Raw genomic sequence first — 26,932 nt, 5'->3', positions numbered from 1 at the left:
ATCAGTGTAACTGACAATTATTTCAAGTCTGATTATACTGTAGTTGGGTTGAGCATCTTTGTTAATGTGAGTGCGCTCTTTGCTTTAATGTATGCTGCATTAAATGAAATAAATGCATTGCTTTTAATAGCTAAAGGACAGTATGTTATCTTTTAGTATATAGGGTTTTTCATTTAGTACTGCTTCAAGTTATCTGTATGCATTTATTTTACATTATAATTCACTTACCGGTAAGTGAAATTTAAAAAATTACTGCTATTAAGGTCAATTTTTAAATATTTTATCAGCGCTTTTATATACAAAGGACATTTTATTTTTGTTAACTTTTCTTTCCAACTTGTATGATATAGTTTGCATTTCTAAGTTGGCATTGCATAACAATGCTATGTTTTCCTTGCAAGCATCTTATTTTTTACTGCTTTGGCTTTTTTTAGCAGAAATTTGTTTCCCCTCTTTGTTATTGTGATGTCTTGCTTTAAATTGTCTCTTTGCTCAGTTTTATGTTTAGAAAATAGTTTTCCTTTTAATTTAAGTTTAAGTACAGTTATGTTTGTAACAAAGGCAGAACTTGAAAGTTTTAAGAACAAAAAAATCATTCTTAAGTGTAATAGATAGCTACTCTATCTATTAAACACTTTATGTAGCAGGTGTTCTTGCAAACCATATTTCAATTGTAATTTAAATTGCTCACAGTCTCTACTCCTACCAATGCCAAAGAAATTTTTTTTAGATATTAGGCGGATCTTGCATAGTGAATATGGGAACAGAATAGGGCGTGGTTATTTTCTGTTGGCTGCTTAAGGACTGAGCTTTCAAAGCGGGAATAACTTGGACAGAGAATGTCATTGCAGACATGAAGCGACAAAACAACAAACTATTTAGTGTATAGCGTCTGTTACTTTAGTTAATAGCTCTTTTAGAAAGCACTAGACATTATCAAAATTGCTTTTCTCATGGAAAGTGTAGTTGTAAAAGGCACTTTAAAATTGCAAGCTTTGCTTAGCGTAGAGAGAGTGGCTAGCATCAGCTTTAGAGAACCACTTTTTAAATTTTTTTGCAGTATTAATTTTTGCCAGAAAGCTGCAGAATGAGGCAGTCAGCCAATTTTGGTTGTTTGTGGGCCAGTACCAGTTCCGTTTTCTTAAGAAATAATCTCATCTGATGAGCAAGTCAATGTGTGGCTGTGGCTGCAGCATTATTTCTTCTTTAATGAAGAGGCTGGGCCGTTCGACCTGCTGCTCGGATCTCCTATCTTGTAGCCATACATCAGACCAGTTGCAGAGATTATCCATCAAATATCCCAATCAGCCAAAGAAGGTAATTATTTAGATTTATTTAAAATATTTCCTTTAATACAAATACAGTGTTGAGCTAAATTTAAGCCACATTTTAAAGTGCCTTTAGGTTTCTTGACCTTGCAGCAGCTATCTAATATGCTTTTGCTATCTCTAGCTTGTGTAGCAAAAGAAATGTGCTGCAGTAATTGATTTTATAATGGAATCAGGTGATTTACTAGCTTCCTTGATAACCACTTGCTTGCTCTGAATTGTGGAACACTTTAAGAACATCCTGAACTAAAGTATGAAGTTGCTGTAAGAGGGTTAGACATTCTGAAATGTCTCATTTGAATTAAAATGGCTGGATTTCTTTTTATTGCAGTTCTTCTATATATGCATTACTTTCTTTAAAACTTGGGTTCTAGTTTTAAAAATATGTTTTATAGAATTTAATAATACTGTGTTTTTGTAAACATTTATGGTGCCAATTTTAACAGTATTCTTAGACAACAAGAAAGATCAATGTCTTTGACCATTTGTGGTTTAAAATAAAACTGTGACTTTGCAAGGTTGTTAGGTTTTCAGTTGCCTTTTATTACTGACTACAGCCAAGGTAGTCAGGGCAGTTGGCATTTTCTTTTCAGTCCTAAGTCTGTGATTCCCAATTTTATGTCTTTCTTAAATTATGGTATAATTTACATTTATTCTGTTCTTTGAATTAATGGATAAATTAATTTATTAATAAGGGATACGGTGGCTCAGTGGGTTAGGACGCTGAGCTTGTCGATCAGAAGGTCGGCAGTTTGGCGGGTCGAATCCCGAGTGCCGCGTAACAGAGTGAGCGCCTGTTAGTCGTCCCAGCTTCTGCCAACCTAGCAGTTCGAAAGCATGTAAAAATGCAAGTAGAAAAATAGGGACCACTACGGTGGGAAGGTAACAGCGTTCCGTGTGCCTTTGGCATCCAGTCATGCCGGCCACATGACCATGGAGACGTCCTCGGACAAGCGCTGACTCTTCGGCTTTGAAACGGAGATGAGCACCAGCCCGTAGAGTTGGAAACGACTAGCACGCATGTGCGGGGGAACCTTTACTTTACCTAATTTATTAATACAATTAAACATTGTGACTTATAATTTAAGTTGGTGTATAGGTATTAAATATGAGGACTATTATTGTGAAATTTAATGAAGCATACATATATATTTTGCTGTTTTATTTGTTCTTTTTGTGTTGCTATTTACGTTTTGATATGTGGGAAAACTGAAGATTCAAAAACCAGTGGAAGCCACAGAAATGTAATCCTTGAGCAAATAGGCAGATATTACTAAAATACCACAAATGCCCAATGAAGTGTTTTGTTTTTTAGAACAATGTCTCCAATGTCTCAGTACCTGAAGATATTTGTCATTTTTATAGTTCTTTAAGAATCAATATATAATACCTAATGTGTCTCTAAACTAGATTATTAATTATCATTCCTGTGTCATGGATAGATATAGCCATGTGGAAGGAGGAAACTTTTGATTGGCTCATATTATTTTATATTAACAATTCAGCTGATGTGGCTGTGTTTTTGTACACACTTAATGTATAATACAGTTCAGAATTTTGAAATAAAGACACAAAGCTGCTTCAGAGCGCACAAGGCCATAAATATACAACTGAGTGCAAATTCCTAAAATTATGCATACATTTTCTTACATTCACATGGGATATGTGTTATTCTGTATCACTAATGTTGTCATTCTGAACTATTTTTAATTTCTTTAGAAGTATAGAAGTAATTCTTAAATATTACGAAGCACTGGTAGTCCACGACTTACAACAGTTCTTTAAGTGACCATTCAAAGTTATAACAGCACTGAAAAAAGTGACTTTTGACTGTTTTTCACAGTTACAACCATTGCAGCATCCCCATGGCCATGTAATCAAAATTTAGATGCTTGGTAACTGACCCATATTTATGGCAAGGTCAAGTGATCACCTTAGTGTCTTTCTGATAAGCAAAGACAATGAGGAAGCCATGTTCATTTAACAATCATGCTAGTAACTTAACAACTGCAGTGATTCACTTAACAACTGTGGCAAGAAAGGTTGTAAAATTGGGCAAAATTCACTTAACAAATGTCTCACTTAGCAGAAATTTTCGGCTCAATTGTGGTCATAAGTTGAGGATTACCAGTAGTAACTTGGAGATGCAAAGATTTTGTATAGTATTTACTGCAGTAAATATCAGATTTTGAATTTCAAGTCAGATGTATTATGATTAGCATCATGGCCTCTTAAAGTTTATTTTAAAATCCCCTATTTGGATAATATTTTGAGGTTTTAATTATGAGCCATGGTGGCACAGTAGTACTGCAGGCTACTTCTGCTGACTCCAGGCTGCCTGCAGTTTGGCAGTTCGATTCTCACCGGCTCAAAGTTGACTCAGCCTTCCATCCTTCCAAGGTCAGTAAAATGAGGAGCCAGATTGTTGGGGGCCGTATGCTGACTCTGTAAACTGCTTAGAGAGGGCTGTAAAGCACTGTGAAGCGGTATATAAGTCTAAGTGCTATTGCTATTGATTTATTTAATCTTTTTTAGTGATCAAATAACTGTTAGGTTCCACAGAATTTGTAAATTCTAAAAATAGAAAAAAGTAAAAATGAGAGTAATTAAATGGGAAAAATATGATTTAATAGGTAAGTTTCTGCTTCTTCTGTTCTGAAGAAAAAACTTTTCCTATGCATTTCCCTTATAAAATTTCTGGTTGAAAAATATGTTTAAGCCTCAGAGTTAGAAAGGACCTAAAATCAAGTCCAATTGCTTGCACACTACAGGATTCACTGCTATATCCCCCCCAAAATAACTAACCTGTTTGTAGTCCTCCAGTGAAGAGGAAGAAATCACTATCAAGTCACCTATTCCACTGACTTGACAGGTTTTATTGTTAACAGGTTTTTCTAATATCTAATTTGTACCTACATTCTTGAAATTTCATCTTGTTAGTTCTAAACTTACCTTCTGGAGTAGGTGACAATAGGCTTGAACCATTTACAATGTGACAGCCCTTCAGATTTCTGAAGATAGCTTCCCCCCCTTTTCTCTGCTAAAAACTTAAATAAGTTTGACTGCTTATCTGTCTTTTACAAACTGTGAAAGTGCATTTATTTATTAGTAGTATGTATTGCATTTTATGATGACTATTGAATTTTATGATGTAGATTCCTGAGAATCCTTATTGGTATGTGTTTTCATACCAACTGATAGGAAAATGCTCCCCAAATTATAGAGAGTTTTATCCTTTTTCTAAACACATGCCCTGCCCAAATATCATGCTTATTTTGATTGCTGGAAATTATTTGCGGATACCTAACTTAGTAGCCAGGCCACTATGAATAAGATCATTAAATCAGAATATAAGAGAATTGAAATGCAGCTAGCTTGGCTTGGAGGGCTACCTAAGCAAGTACCTGGATGGCAAAATAGGAGACCCCAGAGACAGAGGAAACCTAGTGAGTTTCATATTGTTTATTGAACCTTCAATAAGAGAACCTAGCAACCAGATCTTTTGTATTTTGTATTTGTTGATGTTTGTGCTTTGTAACTTGAATATTTCATAGAGTTATATCTGTACCAGAAGGTGATCTGAACGGTCTACAGCAGACATGTCAAACTTCTGATGTCACGTGACATCGCACAACGTATCGGGATGGTTTTGCCATTGCCGGCAATGGGGTGGGTGCGGCTTCCAGATGACGCGTCTGGCCCATGGGCCGGCAGTTTGACACCCCTGGTCTACAGCATTTTTCTATCTTCAGACTGTTCAAAGTAAATGTATACCAGATGGTGGTTTCTAAATTTTTGGAACTAAAACTGCCATAAAGCCATACAATACCATCACTCAAAACATCTGGAGGGCATTGGATTAAACCCACATACCAATTATTTGTTAAACCAGGTTGTAGGAGGCATGTTTGTCTAGTGCCTCTAAATTATGTATAGAATGGGATAATATAATTACACAGATGGCATACATATTGCTATATTGTCTTAATGGCTTCAAGCTTTTCTTTTGGGAGGGGTGGTAGTGTATTTTTAAGGCATCGCACTACTTTTCTTCCTCTTCAATCCTATCTTGAATACTGGAAGAAGAATTGAAATGCCTTCTAAACAAAGTCTTAATGATTACAATATTTTATTTGAACTGCATTTTAAAAAGAACTACTATTCTTTACAATATCTTCATAAAATATAGTCTTGGTAACAGATATTGTAAATGAATACATCAACAAAATGGCTAAATGTAAGTGACTAAAAGCAAGTTTTCTGACACCATGCAATTTTTTTAATGCTAATTGAATAACATATGATGGCTCCCATGTTTAGTATGCTCTCTGTAAGAGGACACATTCACTTCATTGCCAATGCCAATTTTCATCAATTTCTGAAGCTCCAGAGTCAGTGTCAAATGAATCACATATCTGTGTAACTTATATATTATTGTAACTATATTGGCAATGAAACACAGGTGAAATAAAGTATAATGAAAAACAAATGTGTTTGCATTTTTGAAAAAGGTAGAGATTGAAACTGACTTTTTTCTAAAGGAAAATAATGCTTTGTGACAGAACATTCATTTTCTTATAACGACATAGAGAGGAGTGGTTCATGCCTAAGGCAGGACCAGAGTTCAGTCTCCAGACCAGCACCTTAACCACTCTCATTTTACATTCAGTCTTTACCTTTACTAATAATCGGCTTCTTCCTTTTCACTGTTTCTCCTGTCACAACCACATTCTCTAGCTTCAATCTCTGCTGAAATTGCCTTTTTAAAGTAGTGCATTGTAATTATTCTGCTCTACTGTTGTTGCTTTCCTATCATAATGTAGAGTGGAAATTTAGCTGTCTCACAATTATGAAGTAAGTTTGCTACATTACCTTGTGTCCCAATATATGTGGTCCCAACACTGAATCTGCTAGGAAGAGTTTTGATGTAGCACAATTAAAACTGAAAACTGTTCAGACTATTTTCTTTCTCTTATCTGTCCATGATTAACTGTATTCTATATGGTTCTCCAGTATTAGAATTGGCAATTAGTCTATTTCAATCTAGTTAGCATGATTGTACATTGGGAAGAATCTATTTAAAACTTATATACCAAGCTGCTCAGTGAGAAAAATTCCCTGAGTGACATATGTAACAATGAAAAGAAAAAACAAACAAACCTGTCCTCAGAACTTCAGTCTAGAAATGTGCACTATGATTTTATGATGGGAAAAAGATAGATTTTCACTAATGACCTGCTATAATGGCAATGATTTACTTACAATATAAAAATGAAGATCTGTATGCAACCAAGAAACAGCACGATAAGCAAGTTTCTTTTTCAAAGCATCTGTGATATATTGAGGAATCTTGGCTTGTTTGGAATGTCCTGAAAGCAACTTGAGGGGGGAAGAGGAATCTGTTTTAGTAAAAAATATTATTAGATTGAAAAAGGACTACATTGTGGAAGCTGTTCAAAATACACTGCAAAAATTTTAGTGAAATGAGCAAGCACTCTTCACTTTACAAAACACATACACAAAAAAGATATAGATATGAAAATAAATTAGAAACTAGATTTATATCAACAAGTAGTTTGTTTCTACTTCTATGTTACATGTATATTTGGTAGCTAAAATATATAGACCATTGCTAAAATATTTTCTTACATGTATTGAAAAAGTGAAATTTGAGATCATAGAATGATTATTTTAAGCCAAGAGATAGATCACTGAAGACCTTCACTTCATATCAGCACAATTCTTTATTTCTTTTGCCATAAAATGTTTTACATGTATCTAACCATGAAGATGATTCTGTTCTTAAAACGTTTTTCCATGCTGCTTGTGAATTCTGGGTTCCTCTTTTAAAGCCTGCATAAATGTGCATTTACATTATATATATTATAATAAAAGCAAAACTGTTCTGGAAGTAAAACAGTTATATGGTGCAGGAAATCTTATTTATAAGAAATAATATTATTTTTAGTCATGTTAATGGTTGAATATATTCTTGGCCTCATTTCACTTCATTCATCTGGAAAGTTTAAATCTAATTACATTAATAGATTAAATTGGTGGCATTTATGACAGTGTTCTTTTCTTTGGAGTGTATATATCAATTTACCTTGAAACAGAAAGTAATCTAATTAGTTCTATGAAGCATCTATACTGCTGCTTCAGCTGTTACTAAATATAAAGATGATGTACAGTCAGAAGAATATTTTTTAGGTATTCTTTACCATAGCTCTATGGCAGGGGTGTCAAACTCGCAACATCATGTGATGCGATGTATCACGACTTTTTTTCCATTTCCGGCAATGGGGTGGGTGCGGTTTCACCATGACGCATCCGGCCTGCGGGCCAGCAGTTTGACAACCCCTGCTCTATGGTAACAATGTACTTTACATTTTGGTCCCAGTAATTGTAAGTATTTATCACTTTTCTACACTGCCCATCTTTTGTAAAAAAATTGCTGTATTCATTTATCCTATTCACTTTTACCTCTTCTTAGTTTTCTTACTAAAAGAATTTTGATTTCTATTTACACACTTTAATTTTGTTAAATGTGAACCTTTATTCTGTGATTTGGCCATTAATATTAAATATTATTTAATTCACAGACAAAAGAAATTACTGAATGAAATACAGGAAGCTAGAATATAAATTAATCTACATGTCTTATTTTTTGCTGAATCTTTTATTTGGAATCTTAAAATATATTAAAGGGTATAAAGTGCATATATAAGTACTGTATTAGAGATGAATTTTGATATCAGATAACACTATTAATCTGTAGGAAGGGTGGGATCAGCCTTTAAAGAGAAGGAAGGAAGGAATAAACATTTGGGAGAAAAGTAGAAACAGTCCTGTGATGTTTACTGCTGGATGAATGGATGGAAAGAATGAAATAAAGTGACATGTTAATTAAAAAAAAATTGCCATCTGGAATGTCCAGCCAGACCACAAGTGTTTTGTTTTGATTCTATTCACATAATTGTAAATTAATACTTCATAGTATATGACAGAACAGTATACATTAATTTCAGTTATATGTGTTAATATATACGTACAGTACATGCTATTATAAAGCATGATGTGTTTTATAATTTCAGATGATTTAAAACTCTCATTTAGATAAGAGCTTCAATGAATTCTAATTATATTGGTTGTCTAGTACCTTAGTATTATTAGCAGTACTACTATATATACGTAATAGTGGCTGGATAGTGTAGTGGTTAGAGCGCCATCTTTGATGGAGGAGACCGGGGCAGGTCAAATCTGCTGGTACCTGACTTACCAATAGAGGTCCTTGGGCAAAGACCCCCTAACGTCTCACCTGCCTACCTCAAAATATGAGAGTGACACATGAACCAGGAGAGTCATGCCTGGAGAGGATGTGGAAAGTGAAGGTGAAAGTGGTGCCAGTGGTAGTAGGAGCATTCAGGGTTGTGACTCCTAAGCTGAGAGAGGGCTTTATCAGAGCTCTGTGTCCTGAAGAGTGCAGTGCTAAGAGGAGCTAAGATTCTGCAGAGAACTCTCAAACTCCCAGGCTTCCGGTAGAAGACCTGAGATTGAGGAAGACACAAACCATCCTTCAGCTAGCCTGTCTATTATGACATACTGAGTGCATTATATTAGTCCAGCCTAATGATGTTATCATGAATAATTGAAATTACATCCCTTCCAGTTCAGTTTCAAGTACACATAGCATATAAACTAGTAAAAAGCATTCCTAATAATTGGTTTTGCTTGAACCTGCCCAGTTAGCAATACATGTTTGGTCACTTGAGAGAAATGCAAGTTTGACTTTGCAAACTTTTCTCCAGAATAATTAGTTTCTATACCTATACTGCCACATTCTTCTCAAGACACAATTCAACTTGTTCATGCTCATAAAAACTTTTTAAAAAATATTCAAAACTTCCAAATATTGGAAAAAATAGTAATACAGTTTGTCCTCAACTTACAACTGTAGTTGAGCCAGGCAATTATTAGTCATATAACATGACAAACTCGCTTTACAACTTTTTTGTGGCATTTACTAAGTGAACAGGACAGTCGTTAAGTGACATTGTTTACTGTGGAGCATTTTTTTCAGAAACTGGAAGTAAATGCAGATTTTCTGAAAAAAGTGTAAAATGTAGTCATGTATACCAGGGTGGGCTGCAAATGGTACTAAATGTGAGCCAGTTAAAGGTTCCCCCGCACGTGCATGCTAGTCGTTTCCAACTCTAGGGGCCGGTGCTCATCTCCGTTTCAAAGCCGAAGAGCCAGCGCTTGTCCGAGGACGTCTCCGTGGTCATGTGGCTGGCATGACTAGACGCCAAAGGCGCACGGAACGCTGTTACCTTCCCACCGTAGTGGTCCCTATTTTTTTACTTGCATTTTTACGTGCTTTCGAACTGTTAGGTTGGCAGAAGCTGGGACGAGTAACAGGCGCTCACTCTGTTACGCAGCACTCAGGATTTGACCTGCCAAACTGCCGATCTTCTGATCGACAAGCTCAGCATCCTAACCCACTGAGCCACCGCGTCCCTTTGTGAGCCAGTTACCAAATACCAAATGTGGTGAGGTGACTGGGGCGAGATTCAAAACTTCAGGACTGAGTCGTAAGTAGCTTTTGGGGGAGGTCCATTGTAACTTTGAATGGTTGCTAAGCAACTGGTCATGAATTGAGGAAAATGTGTAAGCTTTTTACTATGTGAAGTAAGCCTTTGAGGAACTAATTGAACTTTAAATAGTAAAATGAAAAAAATCTTGGAAATCATATTAATAGCCTTTCTTCCATTTGAAAACAGCCAACTATATGTTACAGATCCTAAAGGTAAAATATCTGAGATATCAGTTTATAATTCTTTTGTGGTTTCAGTTTTCTGATCTCTTTCATTTCTTTTCTATGATTTACAGTTTCATAAATCCCTGTGTTGATGCTAACTATTTTTCTTCTCTCGTATAATTTGTTAGTCTGTTTGTGCTCATTCTAATATCATTTTCAATAGTTTTTTGTATCAGTACATAAATAAATGGCCAATATTGCAGAGTTCAAACATTTACAGTGGCTTACAATATGACAGCCAAAAATGACAGCCGAAATACAATATGACAGCCATTTTGTGAGCGACCGTCGCTGTTGTTGTTGTAGCTGCTGCCGCCTCCCCCATTCTCTCCCCAGCTGCGTCTTCTCTGCCCTTCAGGTTTTGCTAGTTTGCATTTTTTTCCCTTTATTTTTCCCCATTACTGAACCTGGGAGTCCCCCGCGAAACTAGCTGGGGTCTTTTCCCTACAAGCGGTGCCTAGCCGCAGAAGCGCATGGCCACTATCCAGAACCTCCAATCATTTGACTCCTTTGCTGATGCAACTAAGAGTGACAACTTACTCCCGACAGGGACTGAAGACTATATCCATATAAAGATCCAGCAATGAAACAGTAGAAAACATTTAACAACTGATGGTTATGACAAAAAGAAACTTGTGAAAGCATTCAAAAAGAAATTTGCCTGTAATGGGACTGTGATGGAGCATCCTGAATACAGGGAGGTGATCCCAGTTGCAGGGTGACCAGAGGAGGAACATTTGCCAGTTCCTCCTAGAGGTTGGCATTGTTAAGGAGGAACAACGGAAAGTTCATGGCTTCTGAATTGTGTGTATGAATTGTTCTTATTCCATCAATAGTATTTTCTTATTCTCTCATCCATGGTGATGATGGGACTTTATAGGCAGTGCTCATAAAAAAGGAAATTACTTTTTAAGTAGTTTCTACATAACTGCATGTACACGTGAAATATTAAGTGACATATCAAGAAGCAATATGACTTAACTTATAAATTCACATTTAAATAATTTTGGCCAATAGCTCAAGATCATATTAAATGATACTAAAATAAAATTAGTATTCGTTGCATAGGCACTTAGTAACTAATACTTTCATAGGTGTAAACGTTAGTCCATAATGTTCTGGGCTCATTCTGGGAGGAAAATTGGGTCAATTTACAGGCCAAAGGGTTTGGATTTGCATTTCTTATACTTACTTCTAATCTCTATAATATGTATGGAACTGTTCATATAGAGCTGTAGTGGTGCAGTGGTTAGAATGCAGTATTGCAGGCTAATTCTAGTTTGATTCTGACCAGCTGAAGGTTGACTCAGCCTTCCATCCTTCCGAGGTCAGTAAAATAAGGACCCAGATTAAGGGCAATATGCTGACTCTGTAAACCACTTAGGGAGGGCTGTGAAAGCACTGTGAAGCGGTTTATAAGTCTAAGTACTATTGCTATCTTAGCAATGCCATGTACACAGATTTAAAAGTTATGCAGCAGTGGAGGTAGTTTCAACTTAAATTTAGTGACTTTTCAGAATTGCAGCAGCCTTGAAAATAGTGATTTGCCACTAGTACTCACTAGTACTCACCATTGCAGCATTCCTACAATCACATGATCAAAGTTTGGGCGCTTGGCAACCAGCACGTATTTGCTGTGGTTCCAGCATCCATAGGTCATACGATTGCCATTCGTGACCTTCCCAGCCAGCTTCTTATCAGCTGAATCAGTAGGAGAAGCCAAATTCCCTTAATGATCACACGATTCACTTAACAATTGCAGTGATTTGCTTAACAGTCATGGCAAAAAAGGTTGTAAAATCAGGCACAAGTCTCTTAACTACCTTGCTAAACAATAGAAAGTCTGGATCCAATTGTGGTCATAGGTTGGGACTACCTGTACAACCATTCATTTAGTGACCATTCAGATTTACTGCTAAGCTTGTAAGCCGCCCTGAGTCTTCGGAGAAGAGCGGGATATAAATGGGATTAAAAAATTTTTTTACAGTGGCACTGAAAAAAGTGCCTTTGCACTCAGAACTGTCACAGCATCTCCCTAGTCACATTATCAAAATTTGGCGCTTGGCAACTGGCATGTATTTACAACAATTGAGTGTCCAGCAACCTCTGACGAGAAAAGTCAATGAGGGATGCCAGATTTGCTTAACAACAGCATGATTCATTTAACAACTGCAGTGCCTAACAATTGTGGCAAAAAAAGTCATAAAACTGGACATGAGTTGCTTAGGAACCATCTTAGCAATGGAAATTCTGGTCTCAATTTGGTGATAAGTTGAGGACTAGCTGTATCTATAAATATGCAACCATTTAGACTCCTGGTATGCTTCTTATTCCTGTCTATACCATGTGGAAGGTCCTGGGATGGCTAAATTAAGAGTGAAAAATTTCCGTGGGAAAAGATGTGCTATTAGATGAAGGATGTGCAGGAAAGAAATTGTGTTCCTCCCTCTTCCATGATCTTTTAAGGGCTTTCCCTTATTTTATTTGATGTGCCCTTTAAAAAGAGGGCATAGCTGTGTCAGTGGCAAAAAAAAAAGAACAGTTGAGCAAAACTGAGCTGAGGAGAAAACAAAAATGCACAGAAAAAGAGCTAAAGGCTTTGCAACTGAGCAAAACGAAGCAGCAGAACTTTCAGATAGCAGTAGCTGACAAGTGCCAGTAACAGTCACAATATTGCAGTGATATTACAACCAACTCCTTCCCTCCCTCCCAATAGTGAATAGAGGCAGAATACAAGGGACCAGAAAATCTGCAATTCCAAGGGGGGTAGATTCTGGCAAGGTGAGGAACTTTATAGGAGATGATCCAGAATGAAAGCTGCAGCTTAGAGTGTCAGGAAGGCTAAGTACCTGACAGCAGCTGCAGCCTTGAAGAAGGAGGTAAGAAGCCATAGATAATACAGACTCCCCTACCCCCTACTGAGATCAAATAAATGAGCCATGGGACAGAATAGATGGGGAATCACCAGACTCAGAAAGGAATAGCCCAGACAGAATTGAAAGGAAAATAGATAAAGAAGATTCAAGAATGTGAATCATATTTAACTCCAGAATCATAAAATAAAGGATGAAGTTAGAATATAGAACAATAAAAGTAAGTGGATAGGTTAGAACTATAATTAGAGATAGAACTGTAAATAAAGTAGGAATAGAGAGAGGTAAAAATAGAACTATAGAGAATAAAAGTAAAAATAGTTCTCTGACATAACTTCAAAATAGAACTATTATGAGAAAACTTTATAATAATTTTTGGTAGTAAAGTCTTTGCTGAAGGGAATTGTTCAGTGTCATGACTAATTCTGTAACTATTAACCAAATTGCATCTATAACCTATATTAGTGGCAAAAATTATAGTTTTATACAATGAATAATTAATATATGAAATTCGCTACTTAAGAATTTGTGATATAATAGCATAATTATTTTTAAATAAAGGTTTATACTTATAAAATGGAACAATAAAAATGAGTAATAAAACTAAGGTAAAAATAAAAATGTATATAAGGTCAAAATAAAGCGAGCATCAGAATAAATAGAGTTGAGATGTAGAAATAGTTAACGCTTTTGAGAATAAATTGTCTTAATAGTCAGAAATCTAGGACAAAAAAACCCATAACTACAAATATTTTTTTTTTTTAATTTATTAAATTTATTATTTAAAAACATTGGACACAGTACCAGCGAGCTGACAAACCTTTTTGTCTACAATGTTTAAATATATATATATATACATGTATATATGTACATCAAAAATACACTTAAATACACTTAGATTACAAATCGGTGAAATACCACAATATTTAAAACAGTGAGCTAGTCTGTAAAACCTAATAGAGACCTTTCTTTTTATCCATCCAAAGATACAATTTGTTCCAAATTCTATAATAGTCTGATTGATCTTTATTCTTTAATTCCAAAGTTAATCTGTCCATTTCAGCGCAATCCCAAATTTTCCTAATAACCTCTTTTTGTCCTGGGATCTCATTCTTTTTCCATTTTTGCGCAAATGATATTCTAGCTGCTGTGATAATATGGATCGTTAAGTATAGCACGTCTTTAGGATATTTCTCTTTCGTGATTCCCAACAAGAAAAGTTCTGGACTAAACTCCAGATCTTGTTTCAATATTTCTTTCAGCCAAATCCAAATCGTTCTCCAAAATTTTTGTGTTTTACTGCAAGACCACCACGTGTGGAAGTATGTGCCTATCTCTTCAGAACACTTCCAACATTTGGGAGATACTGTTGTGTACATTTTTGCTAAGCGGGCTGGGGGGAGATGCCATCGGTAAAACATTTTAAATAAATTTTCTTTATACGATGAGGCCAGTGTTATCCTTTTATTCCTATCCCAAATTGTTTGCCAAGTATCTAGGTCGATGTTATGTCCTAAATTGTTAGCCCAGATCAACATGGGGTCTTTCACTTGCTCTTCAAACAGCTTATATCCCAAAAGTAATTTATAAAAATTCCTTATTTGTTTAGAGTCCGGTCCCAATAATATTTTGTCCAATGCTGTTTCAGAGGTATATATCCCCCATTCATTTTTATCCTTCCTAAATCTCGATTGGATTTGTAAGTAGGCCCACCAATCGAGTTTTATACCTTGTAATTCTAGTTCATTCCTAAGTTTCAATTCCCCCTCCTCATTCAGAATATCCTTGTATGAGATTATGTTACCCAAATCAAACAGATTTGGGTAAACTATCGCTTCAAGGGTGGATAGCCAGACCGGTATTTTGGTGTAATTGTGAGATCTAATTTTTTTCCAAGTATTGAGTAGCGCTTGCCTGATCCGGTGTCTTTGAAAATGCGAGAAAAGACCTTGTTTCTCCGTCCATAGGAAAGCATGCCAGCCATATTGCAAATCGTGACCCTCTAAAGTTAATAGTCTTCTATTTCTCAAGATTACCCATTCTCTAATCCAGCTCAGGGCCGCGGCGTGGTAATATAATTCCCAGTCTGGCAATCCAAAACCCCCATTTTCCTTCGTGTCTTGTAAATATTTCAATTTAATTCTTGGTTTTTTCCCCTGCCAAATAAAATTTAGTGATAATTTATCCAAATTTCGAAAAAATTTAGAGTCGAGTTGAATTGGGATATTCTGAAACAGAAACAGGATTTTAGGCAGAATATTCATCTTAATGACAGCGATTCTTCCCAATAATGAGAGTTTTAGGTTTCCCCATCTTTCCAGGTCACCTTTTATTTGATTCACTACACTATCATAATTATCCTTTTTGAGTGAAGTGCATCTAGCCGTAATGTTAATCCCTAAATATTTTATTTTCTTGACTATTTCTATATCCGTGATTTCGGCCAGATTACCTTTTTGTTTATTGGTCATATTTTTAACAATCATCTTGGTCTTATTTCTATTTATTCGCAGTCCGGCAACCTCACCATATTTAGATTACATTAGAATAATATTAGATACATTGGAGTACTATGAATTACATAGCGAACAACAGATGGCATTACTTTTCTTAGACGCCCAAAAGGCATTTGACAATGTTAAATGGTCTTTTTTGTGCCAACAGCTTAGCTTTATGAATATGGGTGAAAAATTTATAAATATAATTAGGGCAATTTATGACAATCAGGAAGCAAAAATAATTATTAATGGGGAAGCATCTAGCAAGTTTCAAATTCAAAAGGGAACACGGCAAGGCTGCCCCTTATCACCGTTGCTGTTTATATTGACTCTTGAAGTATTAACGAGAACTATAAGAAACGACCCAAAGATAAAAGGATTAACCATTAAAAAGGAAACCTTTAAATTGCAAGCTTTCGCGGACGATCTAGTTTTTATTATGGAGGATCCATGTCAGACGGGACCAAAGCTATTGGAAGAATTATCTAACTACAAATATTTTTCTTATTTGATATGGGACCCGAAGAAGAACCTTGTGTCAAAAACTGTAGGTTTGATAAATCTGGAAGGGGTTACTAATCGGATAACTTGACCTCAAGTCTTTTTGTTAGGAGAAACATTTTTTAAACCAGGGGTGTCAAACTGTTGGCCCACAGGCCGGATGCATCATAGTGAAACCACACCCACCCCATTGCCGGCAATGGCAAAAAAGTTGTGATACGTTGTGATACATGCTTTAAACAATCCTTCGGACTTTAGAGTGCTTTGCCTCTTCCCCATCCAGAGTAAAAATGAAGCAAATGCTTGAAGTATGAATTATTCCAACCATTCTTATGGAATATAAAAATATAGCTAATGACAGTGAGACTTATGATTGGTGTCTGTATCATCAGACCACTTGGTTTTGGTGTTGGATGAGAAGGACAAACTGCTGCTTTTCCATAAAGATGCACATGAATTGTGGGCTGACAGTAGATGAAACTGGGAATTCTGTATTCATTAATCTCTACTCCCTTTAATTGAAGAACATCCACTGTTGTGCTTTAAGACTTGGGAAGTAGTTTTTATAATTTCCATGTGCAGTAAGCTTCTAGAAACAGTTTTCATCTTTGAAGATCTATATAGCTTGGCACCTGAATAGGTACAGAACTGTCTGCTTCTATTTAGATCCTATTCATTCTGTGTATGCCTCTCAGGAAGCAATGCGTAAGAATCCTCCCTATGCAATCTAGGAAACAGTTATAAACTTCTGTTTTCTTTACCTTGCCGTCAAATTCAAGACTGTAAAACAATTTATAGCGTAATTACCCTAACCACTTTTTTCAGAGCTTAAAGTGGCATGCAAGCATCTCTTCTCCCGTTTATGTCAACAATAATTTCATGTGTTAACTGGGTTGAGACTGAATGATTACCCCAAATCACAGAATGTTCCATAGCCAAGTACAAGTTTAAGCTGGGTTTTCCTGTTCTCTTAATTGCAAAACTAATTTTAAGTAGCTCTGATTAGGAGACTGGAAGAAAGATCGAGAGGTGTCCTTAAATTTGAAGCCTTTTTCCCCCTAGAAATATAGAAAATATATGTTCCAAATTTAGCCAAGACATCAAATTGAATAGAAAGAAAATTAGCAATCTGAACTTTTAAGGAAGTTATAATTCTATGTCCTAGTAACTTCCTAATTGGACCTTCTTTGTATTCTAATTTTAGGTAGCCCAACAATTATTTTTTGTTAATAATCTTCACTCCAGCACAACATCCTATGATTTAAGCTGCTGAAACTTTTATTTCATGATATTCATGAATAAATAGATATTAATGAAATTAAGACAATCTGAGAATTAGGCACTCTTAAGACAAATTTAACATTTATGGAAACAAATTTATAGAAAGATTTCATTATAGATACTTCTGAAATCTGTATATTCCTTATTTAGTTGCCATTAGAATAAAAGGTGTATTTTAAAATGACACATTAAAGAGCTGTTATGATTTAAGTTACATACTATGCTTTAAAATAATTTGTCAGTTATTTTAATAAGCAGAAAGAGCTACCCCCTAGTGGAGTAATGTGCAAATGCATCTGATATGATATGTTTCTCATTTTTAATCTGGCTTGAAATCAGATTCCATATCATTCCATACGTGAGAGAAATTCAGTGAATAAAAATGTATTACAGTGGAACAATTGATGCTGTATCTTCTGTTACAAATTAAATTACTTGGCTTTTCAGTATTATATCATTGATGTATTATCATATTGTGCTGTGGAGTTTTTTGTTTTGTTTTGGTCAGAGTTTAAAGAACCAAATAGTACTTTTGTGTAATCAAAGATTCTTTGGCTTTGATTTCTTGATTAAGACTCCTTAAATGCACGATGGGATTTCTAAAACAGTTTAGTTTAACTGGAGGAATTGAATTCCAATATTTGTTTGTGTCGTATTTTCATCCAGTTTTATTGTAATATTATATACTTAGCCAATTAAAAATGTCAATAGCTAGTTCTTTATTACCACTTAATGTAAATTAGTATTCCATAATCTTGTTTTTCTAGGTCTACAAATCTTATTCCTACAGTCAGTAAAACAAAAAGGCATTAAAGATTAAAAACATAGTCTCTTATTTCTGAAGACTATTGGAAATTACTCCTTTGACCTGAAGATTTAGTTTAAATTTAGAATGAATATTAATTTACAACTTAAAATATTTTAATAGCACATATGCCTTTTCATTTGTTTTATATAAAAGGATAAAATTTTAAAAAGTTAATTTGAGAACTATCAATGTCTGTCATTTATATTTTTATATAAATACTGTTTATACTGTGTGCTAAACATAAACAAAATAGTATAAAATCAAACAGATGACAAGTGGCTTTAAAACTATTTAATGTGCATTTTGATTTTCAAACCATCTCAGTTCTTAAATATTTTTGAAAAATTAGGATTGGAGTCAATTATTAAGATTAGACTAGATTAGAAGATTAAGATTAATTAAGAATCACTATTTGTTTCACAGTGTTTGTAAAACCCAATTTACAAATATTCTGTGCAGTTTAGAGTAACACAGTAGAACACAGTAAATACCCTACTACATCCGAATACCAATTAAAATAAAATGGTTAAAATAGGATTATTAGTTCTTGATTTATGATAATTTAGTGACAGTTTCAAGTTACATCACTTAATGACTAAAACTCTGGTCCCAATTGTGGTTGTAAGCTGGGGACTACCTATACCAGGGGTCTGCAACCTTGACAACTTTAAGACTTGTGGACTTCAGCATAGCTGGATGAGGAATTCTGGGAGCTGCAGTCCACAAATCTTAAAGTTGTCAAGGTTGCAGACCCCTGACCTACAGTCATGGCTGAAATTGTTGGCACCCCAGAAATTTTTCCAGAAAATCAAGTATTTCTCACAGAAAAGTATTGCAGGAACACGTTTTGCTATACACAGGTTTATTCCCTTTGTGTGTATTGGAACACAACAAAAAAGGGAGGAAAAAAAGCAAATTTGACATAATGTCAAACAAAACTCTAAAAATGGGCCGGACAAAATTATTGGCACCCTTAACTTAATATTTGGTTGCACACCCTTTGGAAAAAATAACTGAAATCAGTCGCTTCCTATAACCATCAATAAGCTTCTTACACCTCTCACCCGGAATTTTGGACCACTCTTCCTTTGCAAACTGCTCCAGGTCTCTCTTATTGGAAGGGCGCCTTTTCCCAACAGCAATTTTAAGATCTCTCCATAGGTGTTCAGTGGGATTCAGATCTGGACTCATTGCTGGCCACTTCAGAACTCTCCAGTGCTTTCTTGCCATCCATTTCTGGGTGCTTTTTGACGTATGTTTGGGGTCATTGGCCTGCTGGAAGACCCAAGATCTCGGACGCAAACCCAGCTTTCTGACACTGGGCTCTACAGTGCGACCCAAAATCCTTTGGTAATCCTCAGATTTCATGATGCCTTGCACACATTCAAGGCACCCGGTGCCAGAGGCAGCAAAACAACCCCAAAACATCATTGAACCTCCACCATATTTCACTGTAGGTACTGTGTTCTTTTCTTTGTAGGCCTCATTTCGTTTTCGGTAAACAGTAGAATGATGTGCTTTACCAAAAAGCTCTATCTTGGTCTCATCTGTCCACAAGACGTTTTCCCAGAAGGATTTTGGCGTACTCAAGTACATTTTGGCAAACTGTAATCTTGCTTTTTTATGTCTCTGTGTCAGCAATGGGGTCCTCCTGGGTCTCCTGCCATAGCGTTTCATTTAAATGTCGACGGATAGTTTGCGCTGACACTGATGCTTCCTGAGCCTGCAGGACAGCTTGCATTCCTTTGGAACTTGTTTGGGGCTGCTTATCCACCATCCGGACTATCCTGCGTTGCAACCTTTCATCAATTTTTCTCTTCCATCCACGACCAGGGAGATTAGCTACAGTGCCATGGGTTGCAAACTTCTTGATAATGTTGCGCACTGTGGACAAAGGCAAATCTAGATCTCTGGAGATGGACTTGTAACCTTGAGATTGTTGATATTTGTCCACAATTTTGGTTCTCAAGTCCTCAGACAGTTCTCTTCTCTTTCTGTTGTCCATGCTTAGTGTGGCACACACACACACAATGCAAAGTCTAAGTGAACTTCTCTCCTTTTTATCTGATTTCAGGTGTGATTTTTATATTGCCCACACCTGTTATTGCCCCAGGTGGGTTTAAAGGAGCATCACATGCTTGAAGCAATCTTTTATCCACAATTTTGAAAGGGTGCCAATAATTTTGTCCAGCCCATTTTTGGAGTTTTGTTTGACATTATGTCCAATTTGCTTTTTTTCCTCCCTTTTTTGTTGTGTTCCAATACACACACAGGGAATAAACCTGTGTATAGCAAAACATGTGTTCCTGCAATACTTTTCTGTGAGAAATACTTGATTTTCTGAAAAAATTTCTGGGGTGCCAACAATTTTGGCCATGACTGTATACAGTAGAATGCAGATGCTCAATGCTAATCTTTGAAGGAAGAGCCAATTCTACTTTTTCATGTTTACTAGAGTGGAGTCTATTCAGATCTTACACGTGAGTTTATTCCACAATATTGATCAGTAATGGAGAAGCAATGCTTCTGGTCTTAGCAGACATAACATCTTCTGTAAGAATTTACAGAATGGTTTTTGAATTATTTAACATTTTTTGTAATCTTTTAGCCAAATGTTTGTATAAGCTTGAAAATCTTTAATAGTTTTTATGTTGTCAGTTACACATATGTGTATATTGTTTCATGCATTTCCATTCCCCTAAAGTATTTCCATAATTAGAGAAAATACATCCCATAATCAATTGTGAAATAGATTTTTCAAAACAAAACGTCTAACGTTATTTAAAGTATTTTCATTATACTTGATACTACCATCAGTGTCAAATTTAAATGCAATAGTCTATAAGATTCTTACTGTATTACTGTGGGCATCTAGTGTTTTGTTCTTAAAATTTCCTCTTGTACCACTTAGATTTACTTTAATATATAAAACAGACTATTAAAATGCATAGAAACAAGATTTTATTTGCAATAAGTTCATTGCAATATAAAATTAAGTTGATGTGTTACATCAGAAGTATTCTGTGTTAAGAGATATTCTTAATATCTAAATCTTTATAATTAAGAGTATAATAAAGTTTATAATTGTGATAATTCTCTTCTTTTTCTCTTCTCAGAATGTAAAAACTTTTGCATCTTCAGATAGTTTAGGGAAGGTCCAAGAAGTAGCAAACTGGCTTTTGGAAATGAATCAGGAACTCATATCTGTTGGCAGCAAGAGACGACGAACTGGTGGGTCTATTCGAGGTAATACATCAAGCCAAGTGGATGAAGAGCAGATGAATCGAGTTGTGGAGGAGGAACAACAGTTACGACAACAAGATGAAGTTGTTGCAAGAAATGGGGAAATTGGTGAAGGCCAACCTGGACTGTGTCATAGAAATGAATCTCAATTGGAAGAAAACAACAACAGATTTATTGAAGTAGATGAAGAATATTCTGGCAATCAAGAAGAGGAGGAAGAAGATGAACATACTGGCATACCAGAGGAAGAGGAGGAAGAGGAGGAAGAAGAAATGGATCAAGACAGTGATGATTTTGATCAATCTGATGAAAGCAGCAGAGATGAGCAAACTAATTGTAACAATATCATAAATTCCAATGGTAATATGGACTTAGCAATACATCAGCAGTCATCACCATTCTATATTAAATCTAAGGTGAGTAACTTTAAATACTTATAAGTACAGTTTTAGAATGTAGAGAGTAAAGTTCCCAAGATGAATATATTCTGTTTACTATCAACTATTTGTAGCACTGTTCAAACATTTTTCTTTGAAAAAAACCCTGTAACTAAATAAAAGTAGCATTACTATTTCTGTTCTTGCTTTCTTAAAATCTATGCTAAGATTTACTTCAAAGCACTTTTCTTTCTCTAATTTCTGAATTAATTTTTTGTAGTTATAAATAGGCTTATTCTCAGAATTTCTGAAGCATCAGATTTTGCAGGAAAATATTTTAACTTTTTACTTTTGTTTATAAATCTGTATTTGCAAAGTACTGGTGCAATAGGCTGTCAAAACCTGGTTGAATAACGAAACATTTTTTCTGATGTTCTGAACTTTGGTTAAGAAAATGTTATCCATTTTAATACTTCTGCTTTTAATATATTAGAAATTAGGAATTTAATTTGCTTGCATGACTTGCTAAGCTGTAATGTGTCTAAATCTAGCATGACATCTGAATATGAATCATAGTTTAAACTGTTTAAGAAGAAATGCCTTAATTCTTATTTGTAATCATTGCTATCATGAGTGTACTCACTTAAAACACAGTGCAACCCATATATATGGGACATGGTCTTCTAGATAAGCCTTTCACCAGAGTTTTTAAAACTGGTATTATATTTCCCTGCCATTCTGAGATGAGAAGTACCCCAAAAAACTGTAATATAATTCCAAAAATAGGCTTAACATAGCTTTAAAAAGCAAGAAAAAAAATCATCCGTAAGAAAGACTGCCTTTCAAAAACAATAGCCATTTACAAATATGTTCTATTCACTTTGCATTATTACATCCACCCTAAAAATATAAAGTGTGATTCCTGTTGCTGATCCCTGACATAGAATACAGCTGTGATTACCTTTCTTTCTACTCTTTGCCATAAAAAAGAGGGAGTACAAGAAGGAATTGTTCCAATTCTAGAGTCTGCTATTCCCAGGTCTGCCAATGTTATTGAAGCTTTTCATTTTTAATTTGAGGTATTTACAAGTTAAAAGAATCAAGTAAAAAAGAAGAGTATGTTAGCTAGCCATCACAAAGGTTGCTGTGGTTTGTGCTTATGCACGCCATGGTCAGATAAGTAGGTAATTTCTAGTAGTACTGCCAGATGTAGCTTAGCATATCTGTGAAGACGGTCTGCTTGTGGATTAACTGTTCCACAACAATATCATTCCAAGTTGTTAGTGATGTGCAGAGCTACTCTTGAGTAAGCAAGAGCTTGCAAAGAAAAATGGGATTTTGAGAGTAGTGAATTATGCACAGTAACCATACAGATGCACTGGGATGTGTAAAGCTTTTACTTGTAGAATAAAGCATAGTCCAGGTCATTCATAAGTAATTAGATGATAGTCAGTAACAACAGTCTAAGGATTATCCACTACAGAGCCGTCTTACCAGTCTTTAAGTCAACCACAATAAACAGAGTTCTTCAGACTTTACAAACAGTAGCAAAATCCACACTCCACAATAAACAGAGAGAATAGCAGAGAGACGTGAAACAGAGAGAAATAAGCCATGTCACTAGCTCCCTCTTATGGCCATTGGGATCAGTGCTAGACAATCGGCAAAAGGTATGATGCAATACATTTACTTTTAAAGTTATGCATTACAGTTTTTATTGCAATCATACAGTAGTAGTTTATATATTGCCAACCCAACCAGTTAGGCAACAGACATATACCTAACACAAGTACAACAAACAGGTAAGATGTCAGGGAGACAGGCTGAGAGTTACTGAAATTAACTTGAAGCCTGTTATTGGAACGAAAATACTATTTCAAATGCTGTGAAGGTGAAACAAGGATCTACAGTGTAAGTAACAACAGAAAGGTAGTCCCTTATATATTAAGATGTGAAATGGGAAAAAAATCTGTACAGGTAGTCCTCGATTTGTGATCATTTGTTCAGTGACTGAAGTTATGACGGCATTGAATGGTGATACTTACAAAGGGCCCAAAGTTACGGCTATTGCATCACCTCCACATTCACACCCTCAAGTTATCAAAATCCGGGTGTTTGACAGCCTGCCTGCTTTTAGACCACCAGGGTGCTGCAACTCACCTTGCCTGCCTTTCCATCTGTGCCCTGTTCGCCCCCTGCCATCCTGTACTCCATTGCCCTCCCTTCCATTCACCACGTTCTTCTTAGTCCCACTCATGATGAGGCCTGCCTGGCCTGCCGGCTGGGCTATATGGGGCTGGCTTGACATAGCATAAAAGAAAAAAAAACCTGCAGAAAGCAGCTTAAAGGCATCACAACACATGAAACTCCCCTTTGCAAATGCTGCGCTTGTTTGCAAATGCTGGCGCTTGCTGGCAAGCTCATGTATGCTGCCACTTGCTGGGACAGCTGGGGAGAGAAATTCTGACACTTGCTGGGGAGTGAAGGCTTCCCAGAATGTGACAAGCAGTCCAGAGTTGTGTGGTTCTCGGACTGCTTGACACCCTGCAAAACTGGATGGCCAAAATGGCATAGCAGGGAGCACGTTAGGTGGGTGGGGGGAGTTGGAGGCTGTCTCTTATCTTAATGAACTTCAAGGCTGGTAGGGATCAAGCTGGGAATGGCTTGGATTGGGGCGGGTATTTCCTTAAAGACCTGTGATTGTCAACCGCAACAGGAAGAACTGGGGTTGCCATAGTAATTCAGTGAGTCATGTGACATTTCTCTTTATGACTGTATTGACTTATGACCGCAGTTCTGATCCCAATTGTGACTGTACAGTAAGTCGAGGACTACTAACTTTTTTTAGCTAATAGAGATAGAATGTGGAATAGTCTTGCCTCCTACATATATTTACCAACCTAATTTGATTTTGCAGTTGGTTTGGGTTCTTGAACCAAAATTTTATTTCCTCATTATTTGACTTTAGTACAGTACTGCCTTTGCACACAAGCCATTGTCAGCATCATGTAGTTTAGTTTAGCAACACAGCCAACATTTTCCTTCTATTGGGATGGTGATGCACAGTAGCCTTTTCATTTATTTCTTTGATTTATAGGGCCTCTCATTTGACTAACAACTCAACGCAGTTTTCAAGAAAGATTTAAAAACATGAATTGACAAGGCAATAAAACATTACTAAATAACTTCATAATAGGTGACTGTATATTTTCTAAACTTATTAAAACACCATTTTAAGCTCTGAACACTAGAGGGTGCAGTTAGATGCCTTCATATAACACTCAGTGATGTTCCAGTATAAATAACATTTATACTGTTTTTCGTATTCTTGATATTTTTCAAAGGGTACAGGTAGTTCTTAACTTACAACCATTAAAAGTTACAATAGCACTGAAAGAGTGACTTACTATTATTCCTTATACTTAACGACTGTCATGATATCTCCATGGGCATGTGATCAAACTTCAGCTGCTTGGCAACCGGCATATTTATGACAGTTGTAGTGTCCCAGGATCATGTGATTGCCATTTGTGACCTTTGACTGGCTTCTGGCAAGCAAAGTCAAGACGGGAAGCCAGATTCACAACCGCATAATTCACTTAACAACCATGGCCAGAAAGAATCATAAAATTGGGCTTGACTCACTTAACAATGGCCTTGCTTAACATCTGAAATTCTGGTCTCAATTGTGCCGTAAGTTTTAAAATATGGAATACAGACAGTCTTCACTTTACAACCTTAATTGGGATTGGTAACTCCATCAGTAAACGAAGTGGTTGCTAGGTAGTTGTGACCACCCTGCTTCACAATGGCAGTATCACCAGTTCCATCATTAAATGAATCCTGCAGGTTGTTAGGCGAGGACTGATCTCGATCCAAGCAATTGCCACTCTGTCTTTCTATCCTCAAGCCTCTGTTCTTCCAAGGCAACCGACTGCCTCCCCTGCATCTCCCCCTATCAGTCTGTCACCCCTCCATCTCTGCCCTTTTGGCCACCCACACACCATAAAAAAGCTGTTGTATTCTCCCGCTGCGGCCCCCAGTGGACCTTCCTCCTCGGCATAATTGTTGTATTCTTTCTCTCTTCACTGCCACTGAGGTGTACAATCTCAAACCCCATGGCACAGCATACCAAGAGGCCCCTGAACCGTGCTGCACAAGCAGTCTCAGAACTGCAATGCAGTGAGAAGCTCTAGGACATTTTGCCACATCATAGCTTGAAAGCTTCTTGCCCCAAGCAATCTCTGAGCTGCAGCATGACAAGCAACCTCTGAGCATTTTGTTAGGAGCCCATCTCCTCTTGGGTCTCATCAGCAGCTTACCAAATGAGAAGAGCCTGGCACTGATCACCTGGTTCTCTTGCAAGGCACTGTTTGAAGACTGGTTGCAAGTCCTATTTTTTTCAGTATTGTCATAACACTAAATGAAAATTATTAGTAACAAATTATGGATAATTCTTCTCTTTTGTATTTTGACTATAACAATATAATGAAATGACATTTTAATGTAGTATTTGTCCTGATTTTTGAATTTTTGAAGATATCCAAATAAATTGATAAGAATTAGTTAAATTTTCTCCAGTAAAAAGCATTTGGACTCATTATCAACATCAGGGGTCTTCAAACTTGGCCCTTCGATGGCTTGTGGACTTCAACTCCCAGAATTCCTCAGCCAGCTTGCCTGGCTGAGGAATTCTGGGAGTTGAAGTCCACAAGCCATCGAAGGGCCAAGTTTGAAGACCCCTGATCTACATAGTAAATATTTTTGGAGCAAAAAAATTTCTATTTACATTTCTCTACAAGGACTGAGACTGTAATACCTATGCAAGTTGCCACCACTTTAAGGCAAGTGCTTCCTGTAATGATTAATTTGTTTTTGTGTGTATACTGTATGTCAAAGTTGAGTTTTTTTGGCATCCCAGATAATATTTAAAATTCATTATAGAACCAGCCAAGGCACTTCAGTGTAAAAAATGAAGCAATGGATTTGGAATATATTGACTATTTTCTATAATTGTGTATTTTCAATATCTTATAAATTTTACAAACTTACAGCTAAAAGGTTATTTAATACGCAATTTGTTCTTTCTATTTTCTTGTACTTGTCTTGTGTTATCTGGCTCTTTAGAGTTTGATAGATTTATTGCACTTTTTTTTCCTGGCGATGAAGGTCGGGTACAAAGCCTTCCCTTCAATTTTTCTTTAA

The 26,932-nt window shown here is 36.1% G+C and overlaps 1 protein-coding gene and 1 pseudogene across 2 annotated transcripts in view; both read left to right on the top strand.

The window, feature by feature from the left end:
- The window catches only part of FBXW7 (F-box and WD repeat domain containing 7), a 112,285-nt gene that overhangs the window by 15,726 nt on the left and 69,627 nt on the right, over positions 1-26,932 (top strand). The window contains exon 2 of the mRNA XM_083367422.1: positions 21,224-21,766. Coding sequence (XP_083223548.1) covers positions 21,293-21,766 — 474 coding nt within the window. The 5' untranslated portion in view covers positions 21,224-21,292. The remainder of the gene's footprint in view (positions 1-21,223; positions 21,767-26,932) is intronic.
- On the top strand, positions 10,620-10,947 carry LOC310643596 (eukaryotic translation initiation factor 1b-like; annotated as a pseudogene). The gene has a single exon. The product of its transcript is annotated as a eukaryotic translation initiation factor 1b-like (transcript).

This window comes from Vipera ursinii (assembly GCF_947247035.1).
Source record: "Vipera ursinii genome assembly, chromosome: 7".
Lineage (NCBI taxonomy): Eukaryota > Metazoa > Chordata > Lepidosauria > Squamata > Viperidae > Vipera > Vipera ursinii.
Note: the sequence above shows the minus strand (reverse complement) of the source record. Positions and strands in the feature narration are given on the sequence as shown.